This window comes from Takifugu rubripes, chromosome 13, assembly GCF_901000725.2.
Source record: "Takifugu rubripes chromosome 13, fTakRub1.2, whole genome shotgun sequence".
NCBI classification, from domain to species: Eukaryota; Metazoa; Chordata; class Actinopteri; order Tetraodontiformes; family Tetraodontidae; genus Takifugu; species Takifugu rubripes.
In genome coordinates this window covers 13,616,876-13,643,649 of record NC_042297.1, presented here as the reverse complement: position 1 = coordinate 13,643,649, position 26,774 = coordinate 13,616,876, and the positions used below count along the sequence as shown (strand labels likewise).

Genomic DNA, 26,774 nt, shown 5'->3' with positions numbered 1-26,774 from the left:
AGCTCTCAGCCAGCGCCTCTCATTCCACATACAGCGCAGCAGCCTGTGACAAACTATTCAGTGTGTTTGAGGGGGGGTTAAAGACTCTATCCATTCATAACGCTGTTCAGCGCTCCCTCCCCTCCTTCCCTAATCTCCTTCCCCTCCGTCCCCCCCTCTTAGCAAAGCAGAGCACTCTTTTTTGTCTATGTGTGCTCTGCAATCGAGGTCTGAGCAGTCTCAGGGTTTATTATTAGACCGAGGTCCAAAAGCACACCCACCACAGCTCTAAATAGCAGACGCAGAACCGAGCCCACACTGATTGGTGCGATGCACATCTTGATTTTTTTCCCCCCACTCGTCCCATTCTGCTGCATTTCCACTCCGTTCCCCCTCGCCTCTCTTCCTAGTCACGCATGGAGTGGCAAAACGAGGCGCGCTGAAATCTGCAGGCTGACAATGGGAGGCAGCTGCTCGGGCTGCATAAGTCTTTCATGAGCTGAATTAGTCGTACAAGCCTTTTTCGCTCCCTTCCCCCCCACCGCCAGTGCCTCCCTCGCATCCCGCTCATCCAGACGCAGAAATCCACCTCCTGGAAAGCTTGGGATGGGGAGGACAAAGCGTGACACAGGCTTTGTTTGTATAGAGGCAGGCGTAGACGTATGTCAGTGCGTTCAGTCCCCGTGCAACCGTCCCAAATTTACACGTTCTCCTGGTAAATTATCCACCCATCACTCCTAAAATTACGATGTCAAACATTTACCAGGTCTGCAAAAGCGCTGACAGATGGCTCGTGTTAATTTCCCTCTTTCAGGGGTCTGGGTGTGTTAGGCAATAGTAATAATAAATACAGATCTACCAATACTTCAGATTAAAATCTAGAAAAACATGACAAGTTAATCCAATTACACTGATTAACTAAATGTGACATCTTTTTTGTAACACAAGAGCTACTCATGTATAAGGCCTATCAAAAGGAAATGGGGGGGGGGGGCAGGGTGTGTAAGTGGGAGTCACAGAGTAATTTCCCCCAGATTCGTCAAGATATGCTATTAAAAAAGCAACAACATGCCATTCACACCGCCAGCGCCGCGTCCCGAGGTTTATATTTGCACTGATTATCCCCACGCCCCGATTTGTTGCCTCATGAGTAATTAATGTGTGCATGTTTGTGTCGCCTGCCCAAGACGGCTGGTTTCAGGGGAAAGGATGAAATTATCCAACACGTGACAGAAACGGTAAATTATTCAACTCCGAGCGCTCCAGCAGGGGTGCCAGAGTTGTGATGGTACCGTAGGCGGCTGGGAGCTAAACGCGTCCGAACATATGACCAAATAAGGATTAGCATGGAAAATCTGTGGGTTATTTACCCTTATTGTCCCATTTCAAGATTGGAGGGAATTATGTGTTGGGAGTAGGAGTTTTGATAAGGTCGCAAGCTTGAGTAAGTGATAAAACAAATGCCTGCTAGAAAGAATTTAGAGAGCGGAAAAACATCTAAAACATCAAAAAGGCTGAAAGAAACACAGCCAGCACAGCTCCCCCAGTAAGAATTTGATCCCTGCACTTCTGAGGAGCTGCTGCACTCATTCCAACCACAACTTCCAAAGTTTTTATTTTTCCAGATTGGTCTTGTGGTCAACGCAAGCTTACTTTATAGTCAATATTAGAACTGACAGCAAATCCCAAAAGCCTCTGGGAAGTGGAGACACAGGACACTTTCTGGGCTAAACATTCACCAGGCGACTGCAGGCGGCGTTTCAGAGCAAAGGTCCGATTCAACTGTCACATATTTCCAAAGGTACGCTGGGAAGCCAGCTGTGCAGTTTGGACCGGTTTTCAGTTCAACTTCACAACTTGTGACAGCAGAAACATGACAGGGTCAAGCCCAACTTAGCCCCCTGATGTATACAGCAACCAGCTGTTACCTATGGGAGACAACACCAACGCACCCAAACTAGTCTTCTTCATTCACGGGACTTTGGGTGCAGTACACAAGACTGCCCCTAAGGATTTATGTTGGTACTGCATCATAGATGTAACCTTTACAAAAAAAAAAAAAAAAACACATGACGAATGAATGAAGACCGTAAAGGATCGTTGGGGGATTTTGTTGATTGCAGTTATTAAGGGTTGTAACAGCAGTTTATGGGCATTTATGAGTTTTACTGTCAAACATGTGACTCTTCACACACCTTTTTTTGAATCTTAGCAGCATAGAGCGAGGGGGTGGGGGGGGCAGCAATCCTGGGACATATCTGCCGATGCTAACCAAAACGTATGTGTCACTGTAAGCTCCACTCCCTCTGCAATGACATTTTAATATCCACTGTAATGTCTGTTGATTTAAAAGAACGCAACAATCCTTACATTTCCTTCCAAGCTTTATCATGTCTGTTTTGCCTACGAGCTCCGACCGGCACACGTTTTAATGAAGGTAGTGGTTAATGGCAGCTGTGAAAAACAATTAGTGTCAAATGCTTCCTTTCTGCAGCAGCTCGGGCCTCCCCGAGGGCGCACGGCTCACGCAGGCAGATGCAACAATGCAGAAATCGCAGCAGTAATGAGCAAAGGCTGGGAGATCATTTATCAGCTATCTGTGGAATCCAGCCTCAATAATACAAAATCACAGAGTTATCTGTCTGAAACAGCTTCCCAAATGGGATTCAGTGGCTGCTGTAAGTAAAAACTCGAGCTATTGGCGGATTATAGCCAACATGAATTACGTTTTTTTTCCCCTGTCTGACATGGTGTAAAAGGACTAGAGCTCAACTATATTGTAGAGACAATAAAATACAGAGTAAATGCTTCTAATACACACAAGAGTCGGGGTTTAGGATGTGTGGAACGTGCGTTTAATAAATCTCTGCTGTTGCGAGTACAGGAAACTGTCAAACCTTGGCTCTTTTCTCACCTCCGCATAGCTGAGAAATGACACCACGCAGTGAGTGAATCAATGTTGGCCCTTCGGTGTCAGAAACCCTCAGAACGGGTCAGCGCTCACAAACCACACACATCATAGCCCGGGAGTGCGAGTTGGGCCGTTGAATGCCAGTAGCGCATAGAAGCAGCATAGAAATACACGTGCACGCCAGTGGTACCAGCCTTTGATTGTTTCTGCTAATGCCTCTTGATGCTAGCCTGAGGAGGTGAAATAAAAACAACCCAAGAAACTGTGTTGGAACCCCTTCACCCCCAGCGATCAAGGAGAGCCCTGGCTGAGCTCCCACCCTCTTTCTCAAAGTAACATTGCCGGTGTAATTTTCCAGGAGAGGTGCTCCATTTATCAAGGCTAGCACAGCCAGGCGACTGAAGAATGCCTCGCTCCTCTCGATTCTTATAATGAGAGGTGGGAGAGTGAGGCGCACTCTGAGGTGGTTAGCGGTTGTGTGGAGAAAGTCGAGATGATTTATTCAACATTTCAGGGCCAATACTTTGGGGAGCTTTAACTCGGGACACTGAATATGTAGCCACGCTATTACACGTCTGCGGTGGAGAGCAAGAATGCTGATGAGACACATACTAATTAATGTTTGAATTACACCAGACAGGGGGCAGCTAGTACTTTTAAATCTACACTCGTGTTCAGTCATTTTTATAAATAATACACTCTGTTGTATTACGTCTCCTTGTTTGACAGCAGCATAGCCATGAATACAATATTCACAAAAGTGATCCGTGTAACCTGGTGTAACTGTGTCACATCATTAGCAATAAGGTTAAGACATGGCACAAGATAATTACGATCCCCTATAAAGCGCCACAGGGCAGCAAAATGAGGTCACTAGTCATTTACCAGCTACTTTCTTACTTCAGAATTAGTAACTTTAAGGTTTCCACAAAATCTAGCCTTTGGTAACCAAAACTAACATTAATTTGGATTCGACTGTCACGTGGCTGACAGAAAGCAAATGTCCCTTTGATGCAATAATGGAAATCAAGAAAGAAGTCAAAAGGCATCGCAACAGCGTGTGACAATGATATGATTGGATTTTGTTGCCAGGAGGACCGAATGGACAGTGATATTAATCTCAGTAATCTGGGCATGTAGGCTAATGAGCATCTTCAAGCAGGCTTCCTGTGCTGCACTCCTCCGTTCTCCCTTAACACCAGTCCTTAGTCTGGCTCAGTCAGCTTCAATCAGTGTTCCTCAGTAAATACACCCGGGTGGCTGAAAACAGCATCATGTGAATGATACCAAGAACAAAAAGGTTTGAAATGCTAATTCCATTGAAAGGAGCACAGAGGTTGGTGTCTACTCCTGCTGCCAATGTTGGCTTGTTTGTGGTGAAAATGACACTGTTGTCAACATGCGTTCGAGTATGAAAACTGCTGATGTGAAGCATTAGCACCAGTGCCTTCATATGTCGGAGCGAAGCTAATGAACTCCACCTTGGAGTTGGTCCTTTAGGTGATTAAATGGAGTAACTCTTCCATGTGAGCGTGTCACAAAGAGCCGCACAGCTGGTATTACAATATACGCCAACAACACTGATTGTTTTTATATCCCGTTATAGGTGTGTGTGTGTGTGTGGGGGGGGGGGATTTAAAAGCTGCTTTCAACCCAAAGCTGATCTGTCTAATCATGCTTTCAGCGACACCCAACACGAGCCCGTCACGTAAAAGCAGTCGTGACCCCTCTTGCTTGTTCAGTGTCGCCAATCCTGCCTTTTACATAAATTAAGATCGCAGATAATCGTGAGTAATTTCCTCTCGCGCAGGAAAAAGTCCACAGCTCGCTCCTTCACGACCGGGTGTCCTGGATTTAAGGAATCACGCAGGCCTTCTCGGCACCCATCCCCCACGCCACTTTGAGAGCAGCAGGGAAAAACGAGGAAGGCGTGCTTTGCGCCGGCTCCCTCCCCCACACGCCGCTCCGCCAGGCATTGCTGGGGCTTGTGGGATTAAGAATGGAACACGATGACAGACAAAAACAGTCCTCAGCACCTCCCTGCTCCGCTGTCTTTTATTCTGCCAGAGCATGAAAAGGCTGCTATGAGGTGTACAATAGACGCAGTGATAGATTAACTCCACCAGTGAACAAGATAAGTGTGGGTGAATAGATGCACCAATCCTTATATTGTTCTTCTAAGATAATGTCTGCGTTGGAACGGCGATGGAAAAAGGCACGGCGTGACATTACTCCGCAGTCTTGACGTGGCGTGGACGGTTGATAAAACCTATTATATTCCTGTTGACACTTGCGTGAGGCTTTTGCCATCCGCTCGCCGCGCGGAGTCTGGAGTTCACGCGTGACGAGAGCTGTGTTTTTAAAATATGGAACCACATGAGCGTTCCTGTCACAATTAATCAAGGCTCCTCTGTCATAAAGGGAAGAGGGGAAACAGGACCATTGTGTCCGCTACTTCCTGTGTCTGGCTGCAGCATTGTTTTCATCAGGGGCACCTTTACTCACCATCAGAAAAGCAAACAGCAGTTGCCCTTTAAGCACCACGTGTCGGGCAGCTTTGGGGTAAAGAAAGCCTCTACCACCCAGCACAACCTCAAAGCCCCCCCCCCCCCCCACACAACACTTTCATACTAAAGCAGACCTTGACAACTAAAACTTGTGCTGATTCCTAATTTCCCATGGACTGTTGCTGGCGTAGGAAGGCAGCATACTAAAGATTCTCCAACAAACCCCTAAGAATACCCCCCCCCCCCCCCCCCAGCAAACAAGCCCAGGTATCATCTCCACTTGACGTACCTTTTCATTTTTCACCTTCTTTAGCATCTTGCATTCCCCGTTGCCGTTCTCCACCTCCTCCGGTTCAGCTTTTGTGGTCAGCGCCGGTACGATCCCAACAGATTCAAGTGCAATATTCCCCATTTGATTGGCGTCTGCCAAGTCTGTTGATTGTGTGTTCTCGAAGGACGCGCTCCGACTACTCCCCAGGGAAACTTGACTTTGAGAAATGACGTCCTTCTCCGCGGCGGCGATCGCCACCACTGGGGTCGCGTCGGTCTTGTCCTTCTTACTTTTCCCACTAACCCCTTCTTTGTCTTTTTTACCACCCAGAACACCTCTGGGGGCTTTGCCCCCTTTCTCCATGTTCTTTCCAGAGGTGGTGGTGTTGCCAGCGGCGCCCGTGCTCGCCGCTGTGCCGGTCGGCTCACTTTGAGTCCGTCCCGTGGTTTCTTTTTTACCTGCGTCTCCAGATGAGGCTTTGCTACTATTGTCTTTAGAGTTCTTGCTGCGCTTGTATTTGGATTTGCTTTCCTTGCCTTGCGAGCCAGACACTGGGCTAACGAACCTGATGTTGTCGGGCAGCGCCGCTACCGCGCTGGGTGGCGCCGCCATGCCGTCCTTGGTAACAGACATCTCAAGTTTGTCCTTCTCTAAGTCAGCGTCAAGGTCAATAATCAGATTTCCAACACCGATATCCCACTCATCCCCGCTGTCATAAGTGTCCACCGCATTCGAGTCCACACCTTTCCCGCCTGCAGTGCCACCACTTAGGGACATTTTAGTGCCAACGGCCCAGGTTTGCCTCGGGGAGGTCCGACACCCTCTCAGACGGTTGGGACTCGGGGGCAAGGGTTAGAGAATCCTCACGGTCTACTTGTTCCTGTCCCATTTATCCACATTTTGCTCTAAAAAGAAAAGAAAAAGCCTTCTGTTAGTCAAGCAATCCCAACATTGAAACAGTATTACTACAGCTTTAATACAAAGAATTTGATTGAGTACAAAACAACAACAACAAAAAAAAAGGATCATGAGCCAGTAATTCTCTGGTGATCAGTGCACAAACCACTATGGTAATACCCACTGGTGTGACAACACTGCTCTGAAAACCTCTCTTCATAATCACTTCCCACAGTTGTCATGGCAACCATGGGAAATGTAGCTTAAATCCTTCTTTGACAGCCAAGGTGGCCCCACTGTTCTGAATGAGTGGTTCTCTTTTCACAAGGCGCCGCTGATAGTGTCATCGCTGATAAACAAGGAGCTGGTCTAACGCCCCCCCCCACCCACCCACCCACCCCCCGTGCTGGTTTCAGAGACCTGCCTTTTCAACTCTGCCACACAATGGTAATCTTGTATTAACAGGAAGCTTAAACAGCATGAATGGAGCAGTGTGTGCCTCAGGTGAACGGCGTTCTGAGTATTTGCTTTACTCTACATTGTCAAAAGGTCGCCGTGTTTTGGGCCGAACGATCCACAGACGGGTCCCCGGTGTCGCTGAGCACACGTTTGTGTAGCAAACTCTCCGTTTTAAAGAGCAACCTGATTGAAGGGCCTCTTTCCTTATCTCAATATTAGCAAAGCTCACAATGTAAAACCTGACAGCGACAAATTAAGGTTAGCATGTTAAACGGGCTGGTTTATTTCCTGGAGTATACGTCCAACTGTGAGGAGAAATTTAGAAAGATCTTTTACATTTATACACTTATACTGCTCTGGTGAGAAAATGTAAAGCCCTGCAGGTGTTGTGTGAATAACACATGCTACGCACGCCGTCTGCTGCGCCGCCACACAGCTCTTTATCAAGAATCTGGCTATTTGCTTATTTTTGCAACGGTTACTGTAAATGTATTTAGTGTTTTAACGGCGTGAATGCTGTTTTTGACCAGAGTAATGACATCATCTACAGTGGACCAGCACGCCGCACCAACCTAAAAAAACTCGTGAAAGAAGCCTGCTACAAGGTGAGCGGACAAAGGTAGCCCGGATTTAACAAGATGGATGAGGTGTCCGGTTGTGCCGACAACAGTGCTGAGCTGGCGAGGAATCTGCATTTCCAAATGGCTCTGGAAAAGTCTTAAAACCTGCCAACGCCTGACTCGGAAGACTGATACCGTCATCCATCACAGTGTTTTAGTGCGGACACCATCAGGCACGCGTTTAATAGATATCATCAAGCGGGAGTCACGCTTGCAGGAGATGACTGAACCTCCTGACATCAGTGCAAAAGAGAAAGGGGAGAATTACTGCATGTTTATCCAGCGCCAGGCTGCTATCTGCTGTACTGATGCAGCAACGTGGCTCAATACGTCCAGGAGGTGTAAATAAATTATGCTTCATACAAATCAATCTAACAGTAAGAATAGCCAAATAACACATCTGTGCTTCTCATCTTCTGTTAGAATAGAGCCCATAAAGGATGAAAAGCCTGAGCAGAGAGTGGGGAGTGCTGCTGGGGGGGGGGGGGGGGGGCAGATCAATATGGCCTCAAACAGACACCAATTCTGGTGATTCTCTTTGTGTGGCGCTGACCTGGCTGACAACAGCAAAACATTAGAGCCCCACAAATCTCATTTTAATGGGATTAACTATATTGATTTTGATTTCTGGTTAGCAGCTATTGTGCCTCTTTTTGTTCTGCGGTTCAAGTAATTACCAGCCCGCGACATTTTGCTGCGAGAGCGTTTGAACGCCCTGAGGTATGTTGCCGTTTGAGCAATCCAAACCTGGAATTTCATTCAAATCACCATCTGACAATTACTGTAGATCTAATAAAACACTGCAGTGAAGAAGCCCACATAATTGAATGAGAATTAAGATCAAACATAAATATCAGCTGGAAGCTATTTTCTAATTGAGGTGTTAAGTGCACAATACATCAGAACTTTTACGCTCCACAAACAAACGTCCTCGTGCCATCAGCTACATGTTCATTTCCAACTGTGGCTTTGGGGGTTTCCACTCCAATTATTCATTTCAACATCTAAACTGTCGGCAGATTTCTGCTGTTGCAGTCAGGAGTTTCACAACCGCGCGAACGCCAAAGACAAATGAAAGAGTATCAAAAGGGGGCGGGAATCTAAGAGATCAGACAACACACACTCCGGCCATCTGGCCCGGAACCGTAGCCTGTTCCCACTTTGTAATGCACAGATAAGCAGCCATCCAGAACCAACGATTACTCAGCACTCATTAGCGGAGCGGGCCAAAATGGCAGCTGGCTCACACGCTGCACCAGGCTCGTGTTGACTCAGTGGAGAGGCCTTTCGCTTCACCCCCAGCGGTGACGGAGGTAAAACTGGTTCCTCCCAGATGGTTCCCCAAAGGAACAGCAGTCGGTGGCAGGTTTCAGAGGGCGGAGAGATGCAGCTGTCCCTGCTTGACTGGGTAAACAGTTGTGGGGTCTAATTTGTCCAACACCTCCACCAGAGAGCTTGTAACTCTATCTGCAGTTGACCTACTGTACTGCCCCCGGTTGGAATTGCAGCTTGAGCCCTTTTGAAAAAAAACCCCCCTAATGAGGAAGCGTCCCAGCGAGCGCCCCTGTTGAGCAAACGCCAGGCAAGCTGCGTGGCTCCCAGAGAGTTTGTCCTTTTTGTTGTTTTTCCTCCCAAAGATCCAGTTTCCTTTAGACATCTATCAAAGCGGCCACATGAGCTGCGGTAAAAACAACAAAAAAAAAACACGTGGGAGGGTTATTTCTGCTCGATTTGCTGCAAAACAAAACCAAACGAGACGTGGAAAAATGGACTTTTCCGCACCTCGCCGCTCAGACTTCCATCTGGGCAGAGAATCAAAGTTATTAATGCTCCTACGAGTGCAACGTGACTCATTCCTTTCACCTTTTCGCACCTCTGAAACGTCGCTCTTTGCAAAAATACAGGCCATTTCACAAAATGGGATTTAGCTTAGCGACACAAGACCGATAACAGGTGTAGCTGGAGGATATCTCCATAGGGCAGCGGGACCCTCTCGAATGACTAACAAAACACTGGACACATGTCCACACAAGTGTTTCACAGTATGATTATCTAAATATTAGCTCCCTGAAGACTGTGCAAATGGCATTTATGGCATTTAATAAAGTCTTTGTGGGCTGTTGCTTCCATTAAAACTGCAATTTATGGTTGCATTTATGATTTAAGCACCCTCAAACAACTGTTTAGCCATTTCTGCTCTCAATATAGTTTCTCAGACTCAAGTTAGAGGTTTACCCTCCTCAACAATTGATGATTGAAAAAAGCAGCAATAAGATCTTAAAGCCTCGAGGTTGGATGGAACTAAATGGACGAACAGCTTCGGTTCGTTTTATTAAAATGGTGTAAAAATCATCTGGCTCATTCTTTATTGTTCAGAATGCAGGTTTCCATCCGGGCAGCCCTGCAGTAACCTCTGTGTAATTGGATTTTGCATTTTAGCTGATTACCAAAATAGAAACGCATCCAGCCAATCCAGGTGATGGGAATCAGGAATCTGGGAGTCCGCTGGTGTCTTCACAGCACCTGTGTCTACAACAGGGTTATAACCCACCTCAACAGCACCAACATCAGTGTTTAGAGATGTTCTTTAGCAAAATGTCTCATCTTTTAGATCAAAACAACATGTTTAACCTTTGTCAGACAAAAGATGAAGCAGATGGGGAAATAAAACAGCAGTTATGAGCATCTAACATGTGGAGACATTATTAACCAGGTCAGCTCCACCCAACTCCTCAATAAAATGGGAGATATGAAGGGGTTTACATTTAATGGGTAATTGTTCCATCCTATCATAATAAGAAGCCAACTTAGTGAGAAACTATGGTAGTAATAATAACTAACAATAACAAACCCAATATAACCAAAGCATGATCAATATTATTGCTATCTGACAATGATGGACAGAGCAAATGTGATCATCTAGGCAGCGTCTGAGGAAAATCCTCAAACACCAAACAGACACTGGCACCATTTTTACCACAACTTTGGAAAAACAAATGACTGGTTGCTGCTCTTGGCTTTCAGGGATCAAACCACCAACCCTCCGTCCATCCAAGGACACAGAGACAAAGGAGATTAATTCCTGTACAGTCGGGCGACATGCTAAGAACACGACAGCCTGTAGCGTAAAGGACACGAGCCTAAACTGTGATTCACCTGCAGCGCAGCCGTCCATCGGCTGAGGGACGGCGGCTTTGTCACCATATTATTAGACATTAGGCTCAAAACTAGTCGGGACACACGCTCGAGACATTATTTCCTCTGGCAATTGTGCCTCTAAATAAACAGGTTGCAAAGTAAATATTTGTAAATAGCTCTGTTTCCTGCTGGACACACTCCCATGCTGCTGCCGCTGCGCTGTAATTAAGATCTGATCAGCTCTGCTAAATGAGCATTTCCACTTGAACAGCCTCTTCCTGGGAAGGTCTCCAGCTTCAGCCCGTCAACTTCTCAAAGTAAACAAAGCCGCCGTGGGCTCGTCCCATTGTGGTCAGAGACATTCGGTGATCCTCAGACCGCCGTTAATGCCGCCATCTACAGCTAAAGCAATCCTTGGTGAATTTCACCTGACCCGACAGAAATGTTTAAAACAAGCTTTCACTTTTGCTCCACTGATTGTCACACAGTTACAGTGTTCACCACGCCAGTAAAGAGTGGAGACGGCTCCCGCCCAGAATAAGGAGGCAGCAGGAGGATGAAGCTGCCAATTAACAACAGACACGAGTCCGACCGGCACATCTGCTGAGGAATCGCACGTATATTTCCGTCTCGTTCGGTTTCCCTCCCATCCGCAAAATCAAACATTCGTGTCCGCCCGATCCGGAACAAAGAGATTTATTTTAAGACGGAAAATACAATCCAGATATCAAGAAATCTCATTAAAAAATGTAATCTGGGCTGGTTTTAATCAACGTGAGCACAATTAGAAGACCAGAGAAAAAGAGGCAAATGTAAAAAATGTGGTTTTTTAACACCGCTCACAGTGTTTCTGCTGTCCTTCGTCTGGAAATGTAAATACAAAAAAGAAGGAACTGCCGTCAAAGAGCCAGAAGCTAAAACGCAGACACTTGTTTGTCTAACGCTGTTAGATGCATGCGCGCGCGCACGTAACAGAAGAAGATAAAGACATTCTTTTACTTGTCTTTTGTGCCTTGTTTATTACACGCATTCCTGCACACCCAGCCTGCCAGGCAGGATTCCAACAAGTTCTTACTGAAACCTCACAAACCCATTTGAGCTGATACTCAGTGTTGGGCAAAAATTACCATTGTTGGGCTGCTGACAGAACCAACGGCGCTCTTCTGCTGCGTAGCCTTCCACAGCGGCTCCTTGGTGTCACAATAGGAATATCCACTACTTTTACTCATCTATTAAGAAAAGACCATTTTAAAGGATGCACTAATCAGGTTCACTGAAGTCTGTGGGACCATCTTACCATGACCGTGGCTGTACAGAAGAGTGCTGAGTCATGAATACAGGAGGTGTGTGTGAGGCACTTTGAGATAAAAATGAAATGTCAAGAATAAAGTCCAAATATAATGTCAAGGAAAAAGTCGACCTTTTAAAACAACCGGTGCAGCAGAACACCGTGCAGGTGAAACTATACTTCAGAGTTGGCTTAGAAATACTTAGAGATACAAAGACTGGGTAGTTATCACAGGGTGAGGACCATGAAGAGGCTGCGCTGAGGACACGACTCTGGATTTAGCTCCCATTCCCGGCTTTCTGTTGGGCGGTTAAGGAAGCAGTCGAGGGAAACTAAACCCATCGTGCTGAGCAACTGTTTCTCCACCGAGCGTCCGTTTTTCGTACCTCTTATTCATGCGACAACATTTTGGGCGACTCATTAACTTCTGACGTCCACTGTTTGTAACACGCGTGTGCTATTGTGCATTTTAATGGCTTTATTTTCAACATCACATTTTGACTCCCCCGTCACTGTATTTTGACTTTTTTTTCTCCTCGGTTTTTAATTCTCAACTTTAGTTAGTTTTTTTTCGTCTAAGTGCACGGTGAAAAAAAATCAACCTCCTTTCATTTTTTCCCTCATCGGTGGCTCGATACTCTTCTGTACGGCCGTGTAATCCCTTTTTTATGAGTTTAGCGTCACAAGAGGCCAATGGAAATGGCAAAATCCTAAGAAAAATTATAGATCCACGTTTCTGTATCTTAAACTTGTTCTCAGGAATCCTGTAAGCATGTTTATTATATTATTAGTTTCTCTAACCTATGGATTGTGGTAAATATTCACTCCTTTAGTGTAGTAACACAGTATTGCAGTTTATGGATTAGTCAATTTAGCTATTTGGGTCCAACAGCACTGCTCGTGGTTGGGACATTACCGGACTATTCACACACACATCAAAACGAGCTCATTTGACCAGAAAAATGGGAGCTGCAGCTCGTTTTCCGGCAGTTATTTCTATCAAGCTGCGGAAAGCTTCGTTTTCCGTGTCTTTGCAAATAAACTAAAGTATAGACGGCATCATATGAGGAGGGTGAGTCGAGGTCAACGCCAACTTAATAGATAAACCTGATCCATATTTGGTCGAGCGCCCACTCGTTTACGTTGCCTGGTGGCTGTATGGCCCTGACACGCACACTGAATAATCACGTTGAGGCTGTTTTAATTAAAGCGCGGCAGCTTGTAGATATCGTGACTTGTCAACTTCACCACAATCGCTTCTCTTGGCGAAAGCCAAATTGAAGCCCGACCCCTCGCGAGGGCAAATCTAATGACCACAGGCTTAACTGTGATGTATCACGATATTTAGGAGTATCCCCCGTCCCTTATCTCCCTAGACCCTGAACTACACGGCAGCTCATGAATAATCCATATCATACGCTGACCTGCTATTTGCCACTCACCTGGTATTTAGAGGAAAGCGCGTGATAACGGACGCAGGTCCACTTATGACTGCGCAGGTTCAGGAGTGAACGGGCTACTGCTGGCTGACTAATATACTGAACGACTGTTTGCTCTGTGGACAGTCGGGGTGTTGCCATATGAATGTCTAACTAGAGAGAGAGGGCACGGACAACCATTAACCTCAAATAACTGCCTCCCTTCTCCTCTGGCAGCTGCTTAACACAGGCAGAGTCAACAAGCTGGGCCTCGAATAGCATTGTCACTCTCACATGTTGGCTTTCAGGAATCAATGCAAGTGCGGTCGGAGGCACAGGCGTCACGCTGAGAGGCTGGCGGCTTCCAGGCGTAAAGCACCCATTTTAGTCCAGCTACTCACCGTTTCGGACATTGGAGTGCCAATGAATGCTGGCTGCCGTGGTCGCTTTTATGTTTCTCTATATATGAAGCAGGACTCTTTTAGTTTGCCCTCCAGAACCCTCCAAAAAGCAGGCGGCAACACTAGACCGAGCAGAAACAGCCAGCCACAGCCATCATGGAGGATACACATGCCAGACAGTAAGCTCAACGGTAAGGAGTCCACCCTCCTCCGATACAGCGTAATTGCTCGTTGGCACCGGGTGATTGCTTGACCTTTTCAGCACTTTTCCCTCCCACCTTCGAATCATCTGTGTGTTTTTGGGTGGTGAGCGAGTCAGGCGGTCCTTTAACTCTGAAAACTCTGCTCGGCCATTTTACACCCTTCCCAGACAGATATGGGTCTGGGGCAAATCTGTTCACATACAGTATTAGCTCCTGCGATTTGGTCACCCATTAAAGGATAAGACAACAGTCACGTTAATCTACCTGGGAAAATGGAGTTCGGTCAGTCACTGCTCCTCTGGCTGCCTAAGAGACGTGGCAGAAGTGGACGATCTTGGTTTTTATTCACCCTGCATGTTTATTTACTTAGAATTCTGTTCTGGTAAGACAGCACCCTGGAAGAACGACACAAATGCTACACCGGCACCGCTGTTCCACATAAATATTCAAATTTAGTCTGATGTATTCACAGCTGAGAGGGAGCCGATATTTCACTCCTCCACTAATAACGCTGCCGCGCTATTTACGATTCTCCGCCGACTTGTTCGGCTGCTGCCGCCGTATAGCGCTGCGGAAGTAGGAGTGATTTATAATCCAGAGTGGGATTTAACCTGCTAATTGTGCTCGCACCTTTACCTCAGCTGTTGTGTATTACTGCGCAGGGTAATTTGATAACGGAGCGATTCGGTGGTTGCCCCGTCAGCGGGGTTTGGATTTCGGGGATTTTCAAGATCACAAAAGACAATTGTAAACCACCGAAGAACAAAACATTCCTTTATCTCGGGGTTAACGATGGGGAAAATGAGAGGCCGTTGAAGAAGCTGTTCAGTTACCATTTCTAAGGTATCGGTTTGGGTTCAGACCCGAACAACCTGGTCGGTTAAACAAGCAAAAAGAAAGCAGCTGCCAATCTTGGCACCACTCTGCTTTGGGATGCAAACACAGGTTAATTGCCAGTTTCGGGCTGTATTCAGCCACAAGCCTTAAATTCCAAAGCTCGTCCGTCGTCATCTGCAGCGCTTACTCCCTCTTTGTTAGCGGCCTTCACTTGCTAATCACACCTTGTCTCTGCGGAGCAACTGTCACCATTGTTCCATGTTCTCATTCAGTCCTGAATGACGGGACACGAGTGTGTCATTACCTACAGGAAACATGCACGGTTTTCCAAACACAACCGGTTTCGCAAATTCACCAAGGACGACTCCTGCTAAAGTAACAAAGGATGCTAAAAATACTCAAATGCTGGTATTATAATCATTTTCCTGGCATCAATTTCAAAAGTGTAGACCGGGATTCACATCCTGGCAAATAAACTAGGCCAATCATTTTTCTATAACCTGGAGAAGTGGCCCAAAGCCCGTGATCCCCGACGATTCTTTTTATACACTCAATAAAAGTGAGCAAGACACTTGACTGACCTATAAGCTGAAAGCGTCACTGAGATTCAAGCAGCGTTGGCTTGGACCTGGTCGTAACCAACGATACTTTATAGGTTTGGTTTGGCTGCGTATTCACGCTCTAAACTGCAGATGTTGAGTCGTATAGTTGTCGATACCTCCAGCGAGGCGCGTTTCATCTCACGGAAACAACTGTTTTGGCTTTGATTCTGGAGACCGCAGTGGATTCTGCAGGATGATAATTACAACGGGAACAGAACCACCCACTCGCTGCTACCACATTCAAGCATTACTGCGCTTGGAGGGATTCCCACACAACACGTCTGCACAGACCTTTAAAGCGCCAAACTGCACTTTACAGAGATACAGACAGCATCTGTGCATCTCAAAAGAACCCCGCGGCACCTTCAAAACACGCTAGAATTGGCTTTATTTATGAGCAAGCCTATTAAATTTAACCTTTTTGAACATACTGCAGAGACTGCAGACCAGTTCTCTTCAAATTGGTGTATTAATCACCCATTTGCAGATGAATAGTTGCCATGAGTAACCATCAGTGGGAGAGATCGGCGGTGTCAGGATTAAGTGAAGTGAGTGTGATAAATGAGGTCATCCTGCTGATGAGTGGCTGAATAAAGGCAGCGCTGAAAGCAAGAGGTCGTTAAACACGACGCCGTCAGAAACCCACGACTCTGATCTCCCTGAAAACAGAGATGTTGCGTGGAATCAAATAGAAAGCGACCTGGAATTTTCTGAAGCGGAGCTTGGTTGCACCACATGCTTTGGCAACACTTCCTGAGCCTGTGTGGGAGAGGAGCTCGGTGTAACCTGGGCTCGCGTCCCAGGAAAAGATGGACTGCGAGCGAATGCCCGAACAGCCGTTCTGCATCCCAAATTTTGGAGATTAAGTCAGTAACTGGCAATCTGCTTGTTATAAATTCCACTTAAAGCCATCAGCACTGGAGATATTTTAGATTCTAATCGTCACGTTAATGAAAAACCCGCACCAGTGCTCACAGGGTGGACAGACCAACCTCAACTTTGGAAGCACAGACGCGATTTTAGGCCAATTCATGACGCCCAACCTGCTGCAATTGGACTCAAACCTGAAGAGAATCACTGCAAACAGCACAGAGTGGGGTCAGATCTGCAGATCCAGGATCTCTCAGGTAAACTCTGCCTCTCAAATGTCGCAGTTGGCGGAAAACTGCGTTGAAACCTCAGCTAAGCTAAAAAAAACCCAGCAGAGTCCATTCAAATACCTTCTGTCCAAAAGAGCTCCAGATGACCCGTCTCTCGAGGGATATTACACAAAACACCGCAGAACTCAACATAACCGCTGAAGCCTTCCAAGCATGAAGCCACGGTTGGAATAAGAAGCAAGAAAAATGCTTCCCCGGATGAAAGACATTTTTGCATGCACATGCGACTGTTACCCAGCAAATGTCAAAGCGTCTGTGGCCACCTGAGAAGCAGCAGCGCTCCTGCCTGTGTGCCAACTGTGTGGTGCAAACAACAAAATGAAATTGAACTTTTGTATATGAAAGGATGCTATAAAGATGGACCCTATGGAGAAAATATAGAGCCAGAGCAGCCTTTCGTAAGGATAATGAAGCCCTGGCTGGTGAGGAAGGGCGAGCCTAGAGATCAAATCATCAAAGGAAACAAACCTGAAATCAAAGAAAGTGGACCGTGAATAGAAGCGAGGCGGTGTAGAGACAGCGTGCACACTCAGACGGGTGAAAGAAGAGAACATTCCAGCGTCCTCACATCACACTTGCTTAAATCTTTCTGTTTTGCCATTAAGCACTTTCCAATGGTGCGTTCACTGGACTGCATTTTTCAGATGCAGCTGAATGCGCAGTTTTCTGAATTTAAAAACCCTGCCGCGTCCACCCGTTTGGATTTTCAGTAAATGATTCCCATCTGGAAGCGGAGTCGCGTATGAAGCGCTTTTTTCCCCCCTGTGCTCTGAAAGCATCGGAGCTTCCCACCAGCACTCAAACGCACCATCCCAGCCCCCATCGCTTATGGAAGACCACTTCAAATAAATCTACTTTGGGGAAATGCTGGATGATGTTTTCAAAAGCCCGAGAGCGCTCAATCTTATCACAACCCGCGTGCTGGTGTTACAACAGTGAAATTACTTGTGTTTTCCGTTGAGTGCCACTGAAATAAAACACGTCAACACGCTATGGATAGGTCTCCGAGTAATGGCAGCAAATTAGCAGCCATGTTGCCTTCAGGATGTAGGTCGAAGCCTTTCTTACTCTGCAGTCACCTCGTGTGGAGCTGTGAGATGGCAGAAGCCTTCAAAACCAAGATAATCCCTGTTGTCGCTAACGCTGTTAGCATTCCTGGTTCAGGGGCGACTTAATTTAAAAAAAAAAGAAAATCAGGAGCCAAATGTCATGTTAGTATGTGGAGGTGACAGACAAATGTAACGCTGTTGTTTAAACGATTGTCTTCCCCAGACGGTCGTTAAGAGGATCAAACAAGGAGGCCAGGTTCAATATTTGCAACCCCACCAAAAAGCTAACGCCGTCGGCTAATTACAACAATTCTTTTAAGGTTCAGTGGCAGGACATCATCCCAGGAACCACCTGAGAGCTATTTCCCCATCGGTTGTGCACATGCTGCCAGGAGAGAGGCTGCGATTTAAACGCCTCGTCCTGTCAATGTGGGATAACAACAGGACCTTGTGGACCCCTGAAGTCCGTGTGTCCATTAGCGATTAATTACAAACTGAACATTCAGACCTTGTAAAGAATGCCAGGCAGCAGTGTTGTACGTTAGCGCTCTGCCAACCGGTACTGGTTTGGCCGGTTAATTCTGCTCGGTTAGGAAGGCTTTCGACTGGAGGAGGGTGGCTGGTATTCTGACCTGCCAGTCAGACGCGATAACAGCAGACACGTCCGGTAAACCAAACCCTGGCGGCTCCTGGCTTCTATGATGCCAAAACAAGTACTTCAAAACCACTGCTGCTAACAGCTGAGTGGATAATGCAGTCGGAACAGAGACGACAGAGCAAGTCGGCCATGTTTATTCCATTAAACCCTCTAACTAAGTGGCGTTTGCTCAACCACCCCTGTGTGTAGCCTGTGTAACATAATAAACCTTCATTTATGTTTTCCTTTATCAGCCTCACCAGAGCAGCCGCCACGCCCAGGCGGCGGGGCTGCCAAACTGGAACGCCAGCCAGGGACCCTGCGGGCGTCTTAACAAATCAAGGCATAGCTGCCAAATATTCACTACATCCCCTCCCGAGATCAGGTGGCGAGCGCACAGCGGCTCAGCCATTTCAGCAATTCGCCACACACCTTCTCACCTGTGTTTGTGCACAACAACCAGGCAACAGCTGGACCGGGTCGGTTCCTGCAGCCCGCGCCAACCATTGGTGACATAGCCTGGCAATGTGCATCTCCCTCATCTCTCTCTTCTTTCTGGTCCCGCTCGGGTCAAATCCCACAAAGTGACCCTTTAAACTCGACTTTTGTCGAAACGGTTGTCCGCGGTGACCGATACTGCCACCCCAGGTTCCAGCTGGTACTACAACAGTTGGACAACAGCCTGAAGTTTAGGGAATACGCTCAGAATTAAGGACAAACAGGACCTAGACGGAAGGGCCTGTCCGTCTGTGTGTCTAATGAAGCAGAAATGAGCCTTTAATCATACTAAGTGGAGCTGCTCGGCTGTTGTGAGCAATTATATGTTGCACTAGTAGGAACACAAAACGCACCGTGTTGCCCTGGAACCAGGGGCAACTTTACCTGCCAAGCAACAAGCAATTAACAGAGTAGAACCAGTCAATAAGCCAGTACACAGCCATGACAGCCGCTTTGGAAAGAACGCAATCAGTCAGGAGCTGGAGTTGTGAATCTGCCCCACTGTCTGCAAGAGGGTAAACCGGGGGAGGAAACAACAATGGGGCCGTTCAGCTGCCCCATCGCACCACCAGGGCTCCGTGGCCGTCCCGGACTGGTTCTGTGGGGCTGCAATTGGTGAGCTGGGACCGGCAGGAGTGGCGCTGCGTGGGGGCATCAGAAGCGGAAATGAAAGTGGAGGTGCAAACGCTGTCACACGCGTTCACACTCGGTGTCGCAACTGAAGGGGAAGAAGGGTTTCACCACTTCAGATGGCCGAGACTCGCCTCCCTCGAGGGCGCCCCGTTACCCAGGAAACACGGAGGGGAGCGCACTGGTGGAATCTGGGGTTTAAACTATTGTTTGACCCCCTGTCTGAGTGGCAACCCCCCCCCATCCAAGGCTGTCCCTGCAACAATAATTAGCTGCAAGCCGCCACCAGCCGACCCAAACTTCTGCTTGTGGAGCTCCAAGCGGGCTCGCTCTTTAACTTCTAGCTAACCAGGTTAGCTTGTTGTTAATGAGCTAATGTGGGTGAAACAATGAGCCCCGAGAGCTCCCGGGCTCGGCTAGCTTGCTGCTGGATCCTCGGGTCGAAGCTAGCCAGCCTGGCTCGCACGCACGCACGCACACACGCACGGCTAGCGGTAAATGGCTGACGAGTCGCGGGCAGCACTATCAACAATGAGGGAGATTAAAAAAAAAAAAAACAAGAGAGAAAAATAAGCCCAACTTACCGACTTATCTGGCAGCTCCTACTCCGAACCCGGTTCCGTCCATGGCGGTGTGCACTCCATGTGGAAGCAGATCGGGGTCGGGAGCATTCGATTACAACAACGCCTCTGGAAAATAAAGTCCCCGAAAGCAGTGGCAGCGCACTCCACAAGACATCCAGCACAGGCGAGGAGGAGGCCAGCGATCACTGGACCGGTGCCATCACACTTGGAGCTCCAGTCCGCGGCGAGCGCAACCCAGTCCGGAGGGCATTCCCTCGGTACCGACCCAAGCTCGACACAAGCCCGCGGCTCTCCCGAGACGCTGTGGCGACTATTCCCGCAGTCAAAAGCTTCCCATCCGGGTTAATTCCTCCGTATTCGCCGCGGTGCTTCTTCGTGTGGGAACTGATACAATGTAGCCAGGCAGCAGCAGCGGGAGCGGCGGAAATCCAGGAGGGGGATCCGGGCGGAGCGGACTGGCCCCCGGCCGGGGCCGAAGACGCGGAACTGGATCCGCGGACGGGGATTCCGTTCCTTTGGTGTGAAGGGTGGGGTGTGCACCCGCTCCCCCAGCTGCCCCCAGCATGTTTGCACCGGGACGAGCATGGGAATCCCCTGCGAGAGCCCCCCCCCCCCCCCCAACATTTGGATATCCTGCTCCATTTTACTGGGGCAGCAGGGCGACCTTGGGGGCCACAAAGGGAACTTTGGTTTCTGTCCTGTGGGGGTTTGATCCCCAAAGGTGTGAAGCGAAGTGATATAAAAACTGGCTGACATTGGGGGGGGGGGGCACAACAATCCGCCTTTAATTACGTTTGTAATTTACGTTTCTTTTTATTGGCGTTGGAAACAGTTGCTGTGTTATTTTTGCCATTGCAATATGGGAAAAAACAGAGAAAATGGACTCGGGTTCCCTTTGGAAGCTGCAGAGGTCAACAACGATCCCACACCGGGGGGGTAAGCTGTCGTCCAGGGGTCAACAACTCAGACAAAAAGCACCGAAAGCAGCAACGGTGCGGAATCATCAGCGACCTGACACGGCAGTTCAAGCCGAGAGGAAAAATAATGCCCGGAATGATGTTTTTCCATCTAAAAACCCGAAACCTCTGATTAGACTTTAGGTCTAAAGTGTAAAAAAACACCAGGAAACTGACACATTTATCGATGTGGGGGGGAAATCTTTAATGTCTTAATGTGATCATCCTCACAGGAACTAAGATAAAACAGAGTTGAGCTCATTCAGATCAACCAGAGGAACTTTAAGAGCACGACAATCGTCACCTTTGTCCCAATCAGAAATAAACAGTTAAATACAGAGAAACATACAACAAATAAACATAAAATAAGAATAAACAGGAGTTTAGAACAACTGGATCTTGGAAGGGAGCGTCCGCGATTACGTATACTCAACCACAGACTTCCTATTAACAAACAATTAGGTGGGAATCTCTGGGGGGGGGGGGGTCCAGGGTGGTAGAATTCCAGGGGCAACCTTTCATGTTCGCCGGCTTCAAACGCCACCAGGTTTTAAGTGGTTGTCTTCCTCGCCGCTGGTTTCCCAGGCAACAGGAATATGATAATGTTGCCTTTGACATGACAGAAGAATCATCTCGCTAACAGGGACAACAAGCGCGCGGGGGTTGGGTGGTGGTGTTGGGGGGGGGGGGGGGGGGGGGGGGGGGGAATTAATGGAATCATTTTCTCACAGAGGGGGAAAGCTGCAGCCCACCATCCTCCATCTTCCTCCCATGGACTCCTGCTGGCAGCCACACTCGTGCCCTCCCGGGGGAGCAGCCGGCCCCCATTGGAAAGCTAAATAACAGTCAGGGGCAAGTGGGAATGGGGGGGGGGCTCTGATGATGGCTGCCCTTCAAGGGTCCAGACCACGTGGGCTGAGGACCTGAAGTGAACAAGCGGCGTGGACATGTGTTTTCCATCAGGGGGAACGGGGCTAATCAGCCGTCCACGGGGGCTCCGAGAGGGACGGGGTCGCCCGCGTGAGCCGCTTCCATGGCCGCACAGACGTCACGTGTGGGAGCCTCATTAGGCCGCCGAGCTGTTCTGCTCGCTAACGTCAGCGGCCGCTGCTGTGGCTGATGGGAAATCTGCGAGTTTCCTCACGTCTCGGCGGCCATCGATCCGGCCGCAGCGTTGGATTTAAGGTCGCATTGATAAACTCTTTAACATGGAGCTTTTTTTAATCTCTACAGAGGGAAATTAGTGGACGGTCCGCGAGGACCTGCGCCCAGATGTACCTCCAGACCTCATGAAGAGGAACCAGCTCATCATCAGAGATTGCTCTAGCATTTAGATTTCAAAAGCTAGGGATGGAAAAGCTAACATTTCCCCCCTTTCCCATCTACCTAGGCTGTATTTCTTAGCATGCTAAGGTGCTGTTGTGTGTTAGCATGAAGACATTTATGGAAACGTGGGTGTGGGTCCCCCTCCATGGTGGCTAAAGCGCCCCGCGTGTCTACATGAGTTCGGTTTAAGGAATGTAGCGTTGAAGTCCTGTCAGAAACAGCATCATGCTCGCCGTCCTTCCTGCGAGCAATAATCGATTTATTGTCCCTGCGGGGCCGAATGGACCGGCCATTAGCATTAGCTTGGGTTGCATTTATAAAACAATGCTTCAGCGCTTCAGTGTAATCCTCAGAACAGTCAAAGGTCGACGGTGGCGTATGGATCCACGCCGTCATCAGAGGTCGGAACAGTCGCGCATTTGTTCATTACCACCAGCCCGGATTATCCCCCATTACCGCTAAATGGCCGGTCGTCGTGGAGACAACGTGATGCATTAAAGCCGAGGACAAATGAACGCTCTTGAAGACAGGACTGACCAGGAGCCAAGAACCGATCAATTAGATAATAAACAGTGGCGTCAACAGGATGATGGATCTGGTTGCCTGAGCATCTCCAGGCCACACGTGTGAGCGGAATATTGCATTAAAATGCTAAAATCAAAGACGCGCAGGCCGCTGTATGTATAATATTCGTTACTCTCATCACGAGCCTCATTTGTAAAAGGCTTTTTTTCAGTAAATAGGGCCTCTGCTTTTGCCCCTCCCCCCGTCACATTCCGACATTCCACCATGAGCAGACGTTCTGTCAGCCTGTGGAGAAAGTGCGGGTTAGCATTTGCTGTCTATCATGCTGCGATATGCTAATGGCTAATCCACAGTAATCATGTTATGTATCTGTTACAGTGCCTGTGCTGAAGAAAACACCAGCCTGCGAGGGACTATTTTACATATTTCATGTGACTGAAGCTTGACAAATCACTGCTTTCAGAGCTTTAGTCCTCGTGATGAGAAGCCTTGAAGACAGACCATCGTCTCAGCGCTCTTCTGCGGTGTCGTGCCTCCCAAAAAACCTCGGGGAATTCATAAAGGCGCCTCAGCGGGAGGTGGGGGGGGGGGGGGGGGGGGGGATGTTCTCTGAGTGCAGTCAATCAGGCACAGAAGTCCCTTTCAGCCGGAGTTTCTGTTACTTCCACGACGATGCGCCTGGTATTCCCTCTGGAGGATTTACCAGGCTGTACTTTTCAATATCAGACGCCACTTTTGTGGCCCCGCAGGTGCCGGCTCATTGAGCAAGGTCAAGAGGTCAAAAACCAAATTGATCCCGGATCCTCGGTGGCAGCCATCGGTGGTGGGAAATTCTTTAAATCAGATTCGTGCATCGGCTCCGCTGCTGCTGACTCGGAATCCGAAGCTTTGACTTACACAAAACAGGAAAATGATCTGTTGGGTATCGATATTTCCCCTCCAGCGTGAGGGCGGTCGGGGTCCTGGGGGAGGCGGGGCCTCCTGTTTCTGGTCGCTCCCCTGCAGGGACAAAAGTTCATGTGTTCCCCTCCTCAGATGGGCCCCCCCCCCCTTAAGTAACCAAAGCTGACGATCCGTGATGCGCCGCCGCGTGTAAACAGGAAACTAAAACCATATTTAGACAGTAAAATGGGTAAAGTTGCGCTGCTCGCTGCGTTAGCCTCCTTTGGCTACGCTAAATCGAGTTAGCTGCGGCGCCGAGTCAATCATCATCCATCAGAAAATGGTGTGAAACACAGAGATCTAAAAATGGCTTTGGGGGAAGGACAGGGTGCTCTTGGTGCAGAGGAGCGGAGCGGGAACGTTGCGATGATTTCCATAAATCCCGCTGTCAGTCTCCTCCCAATGAGCCACCACTTACACCATCTTGTTCCACTTCCTTTGTACTTCCAGCCCGGCTGGAGCGACGGCGTTCCCCGACACCTCGATGGATGGATGGATGTGCCGCCAGCAGTTCCCAGGTTGTATTGTTCCCCGGCCTGCTGCCACCTCTCCTAAAGTGCTCCGAAGCCTAATTCCTCTTCCAGGCCTGTGGGGATCGGGGGGGGGATCCGGAGCAATCAGTCTCCCAGCAAGCTCGCAGAGGTCCCGCTGCTTCTACAACTGGAAACTTGGCTCAGTGGCCGGGAGGACAAACGGCTGGACTGGAGTCAATTACATTCGATTTCAATCAGGAAGTGTAGCTGCTCGTCTTCGCGGCGCAGATAATGAGGCATTTTTATGTCTAGTTTATGTTAAATACCCCCCCCCCCAATGACTGTGAGATGATGTAATGTTGTTTTCTAATGGAAATCTGAAGCAAAGGCAACTGTGCTGTCTTGCTTAGCGAACTTAGCTAATGAACAACTTCCTGGCTGTCGGAACTTCAGGCCGCGCTTGAACAGAGAGCAACATCAAAGGGAAATATCAAAGCGTCGATTCAACGCCCGGCTTCTCTTCATGCAGATCAAAGCGGTGAAATATAACACGGCAACTGGGAGGTTTTAAAGACAGAAGGAGGCTAATTTTGTTAACCTTTGACAGGGGCGGCATTTCCAGTTTCTCACGTTCCTGCCTGAAGTTTTACTCGGTTTAGCGACAGAGGTATCGGTTTCCTCGCCCCTCCGCCACGGCGATAAAATACCGAGGAGCACATGCCAGAAAACGTCAAGACGGTTGCTTTGAAAAGGGATCCGTTTCCATTTTATTAGCATGCGCGGCTCACTCCAGCAGCGTTTTGCTAATGAAGTAAAAACGCCGTCGGAATAGCAAATATCTCACACAAGCGGCAAGTGTGCAAACGTCACGTGACCTCGTGGTTCCAGCTGACTTAAACCTGCGCCTGCTTAATTGTTCCGCTTTAGATGTGTTGAACAAACACACAGGGAAATGCCCCTGATGTGGGAGGGAAAGGCCACCCACGGGGCGAGTCGCTGCTGCCCCCCTGGAGGCTGAATGGGGTAAAGAGTTAAGAAAAGAAACACCTTCTTAGGAGATCTTCTCAGGTTCTCTGGGCGGGAGCAGCAGGAGGGCATCCCAACGCTGATGAGGTGGAGCAGAGTTGGGAATTCCAACGGCAGGGGCATCGGTGGGAGCTGGTCGGTCAGCAGCGAACCACCGGAGAACCTGTCCACGTCCACTAAAAGTTGGCGTTATCGCGGAGCGGTGCTGGCCGGACGGATCGATGTTGTTCCCGGCTGCTTGGGGAGGAGGAACGCGCTAATATTGTCTTTAGATCAGAGACTCGGGTCTGATTCTGCTCGCATCAGCCTCTTAAAGCACTTTCATCTGACTCTCGGGCGCCGCGTCAGCGCACGTTTGTGTGCGCGAGGACCCGAGTCCTCTGGGTCGCCCACAGCAGCGACGCTCTCGTTGAAGCGAACCAGACGGCCATTTTTTTTTTTTTAAACACAGAGCCATTGTCCGGCCAAACGTGGTGTTAAGTGCGAGGCGGTCGGAATGGTCCCGCACGGGGGGGGAAGGGGGGTGGGGGTGGGGGCCGTCTGGGCCGCGCTGACAGAACAGAGCCCAGACACACAGGAACGCTCTCAAAAGGTGATCTTTAATTGTCAGAAAACAAAGTCATCTGGTGATTTGCAGTTCCAGGAAAGGCCGACACGCAGCCGCTAACAGCACGCTAACGTATCGCTCTAGCAGTGGGCGGGGCCTCCATTCTCTCCATTCTCTCCATTCTTCCCCTCTCACTCCGCGGCCGATGGGCGCAGCCCCTTCTTGGCACCCTGGTGGCACTGACTCTCCAGCTTCCCTGTGAGACAAAGGTGGTGAAAAAGGGAAGGATGGGAGGGGAGAAAAGAGGAAGGGATGAATCAAAACACCATCAAAGGGACAATGTGACCTTTCGGAGAGCTCAAGGGCTGCTGATTAGAGGCAGCTTTGCACGGAGAGCGCGGCGAAAGGGGAGCGCAGAGGGGTGAGGAAGTAAAAGGCCAACGGGACTTTTATTGGACAGGACGGATCAGTGACACCAAACACTCCACTCCAGCTAAATACGGCGTCCTGGAGGCAGCGACCGCCGTGATATTCTGATTCTCGCTGCTCCAGTGAGCGTGATACAGATTAGAAGGCAAATGTGGCCGATAGTGAAATGTCCCGGCCCGTTTAGGTGGGGCTCCGCTAGCTTCAGCGCTACATCCGTGCTTCATTCATAACACACGTATCGGGCTCCACCTCGCGCGGGTTTCCAGGGTGTGTTTAGAACCGTAGCGACTGAGGCGCAGGACAAACCCGCAGCTTTGGACACCGCGTCTGAAGGTTCTGCTCAGGCGACGTCCGAGCGGGTGGAGCAGCAGCACCACGTTCTTACGGGCAGGAAACAGTGTTTTGCTCCCCGAGGTGAGACCCAGTAAAGAATGGGGATCAATCATAAAGGGGCCTTAAGG

The 26,774-nt window shown here is 48.7% G+C and overlaps 2 protein-coding genes across 2 annotated transcripts in view; both read right to left on the bottom strand.

The window, feature by feature from the left end:
- znf609b (zinc finger protein 609b) overlaps window positions 1–20,545 on the bottom strand; it is a 51,815-nt gene extending 31,270 nt beyond the window's left edge. The window contains exons 1-2 of the mRNA XM_011609924.2: window positions 20,090–20,545; window positions 5,687–6,573 (exon numbers count right to left, since the gene is read on the bottom strand). Coding sequence (XP_011608226.2) covers window positions 5,687–6,445 — 759 coding nt within the window. The 5' untranslated portion in view covers window positions 6,446–6,573; window positions 20,090–20,545. The remainder of the gene's footprint in view (window positions 1–5,686; window positions 6,574–20,089) is intronic.
- A 5,370-nt stretch (window positions 20,546–25,915) lies between these two features.
- The window catches only part of trip4 (thyroid hormone receptor interactor 4), a 43,966-nt gene continuing 43,107 nt past the window's right edge, over window positions 25,916–26,774 (bottom strand). The window contains exon 14 of the mRNA XM_029846197.1: window positions 25,916–26,140. The gene's annotated coding sequence lies outside the window, so the exon portion shown is untranslated. The remainder of the gene's footprint in view (window positions 26,141–26,774) is intronic.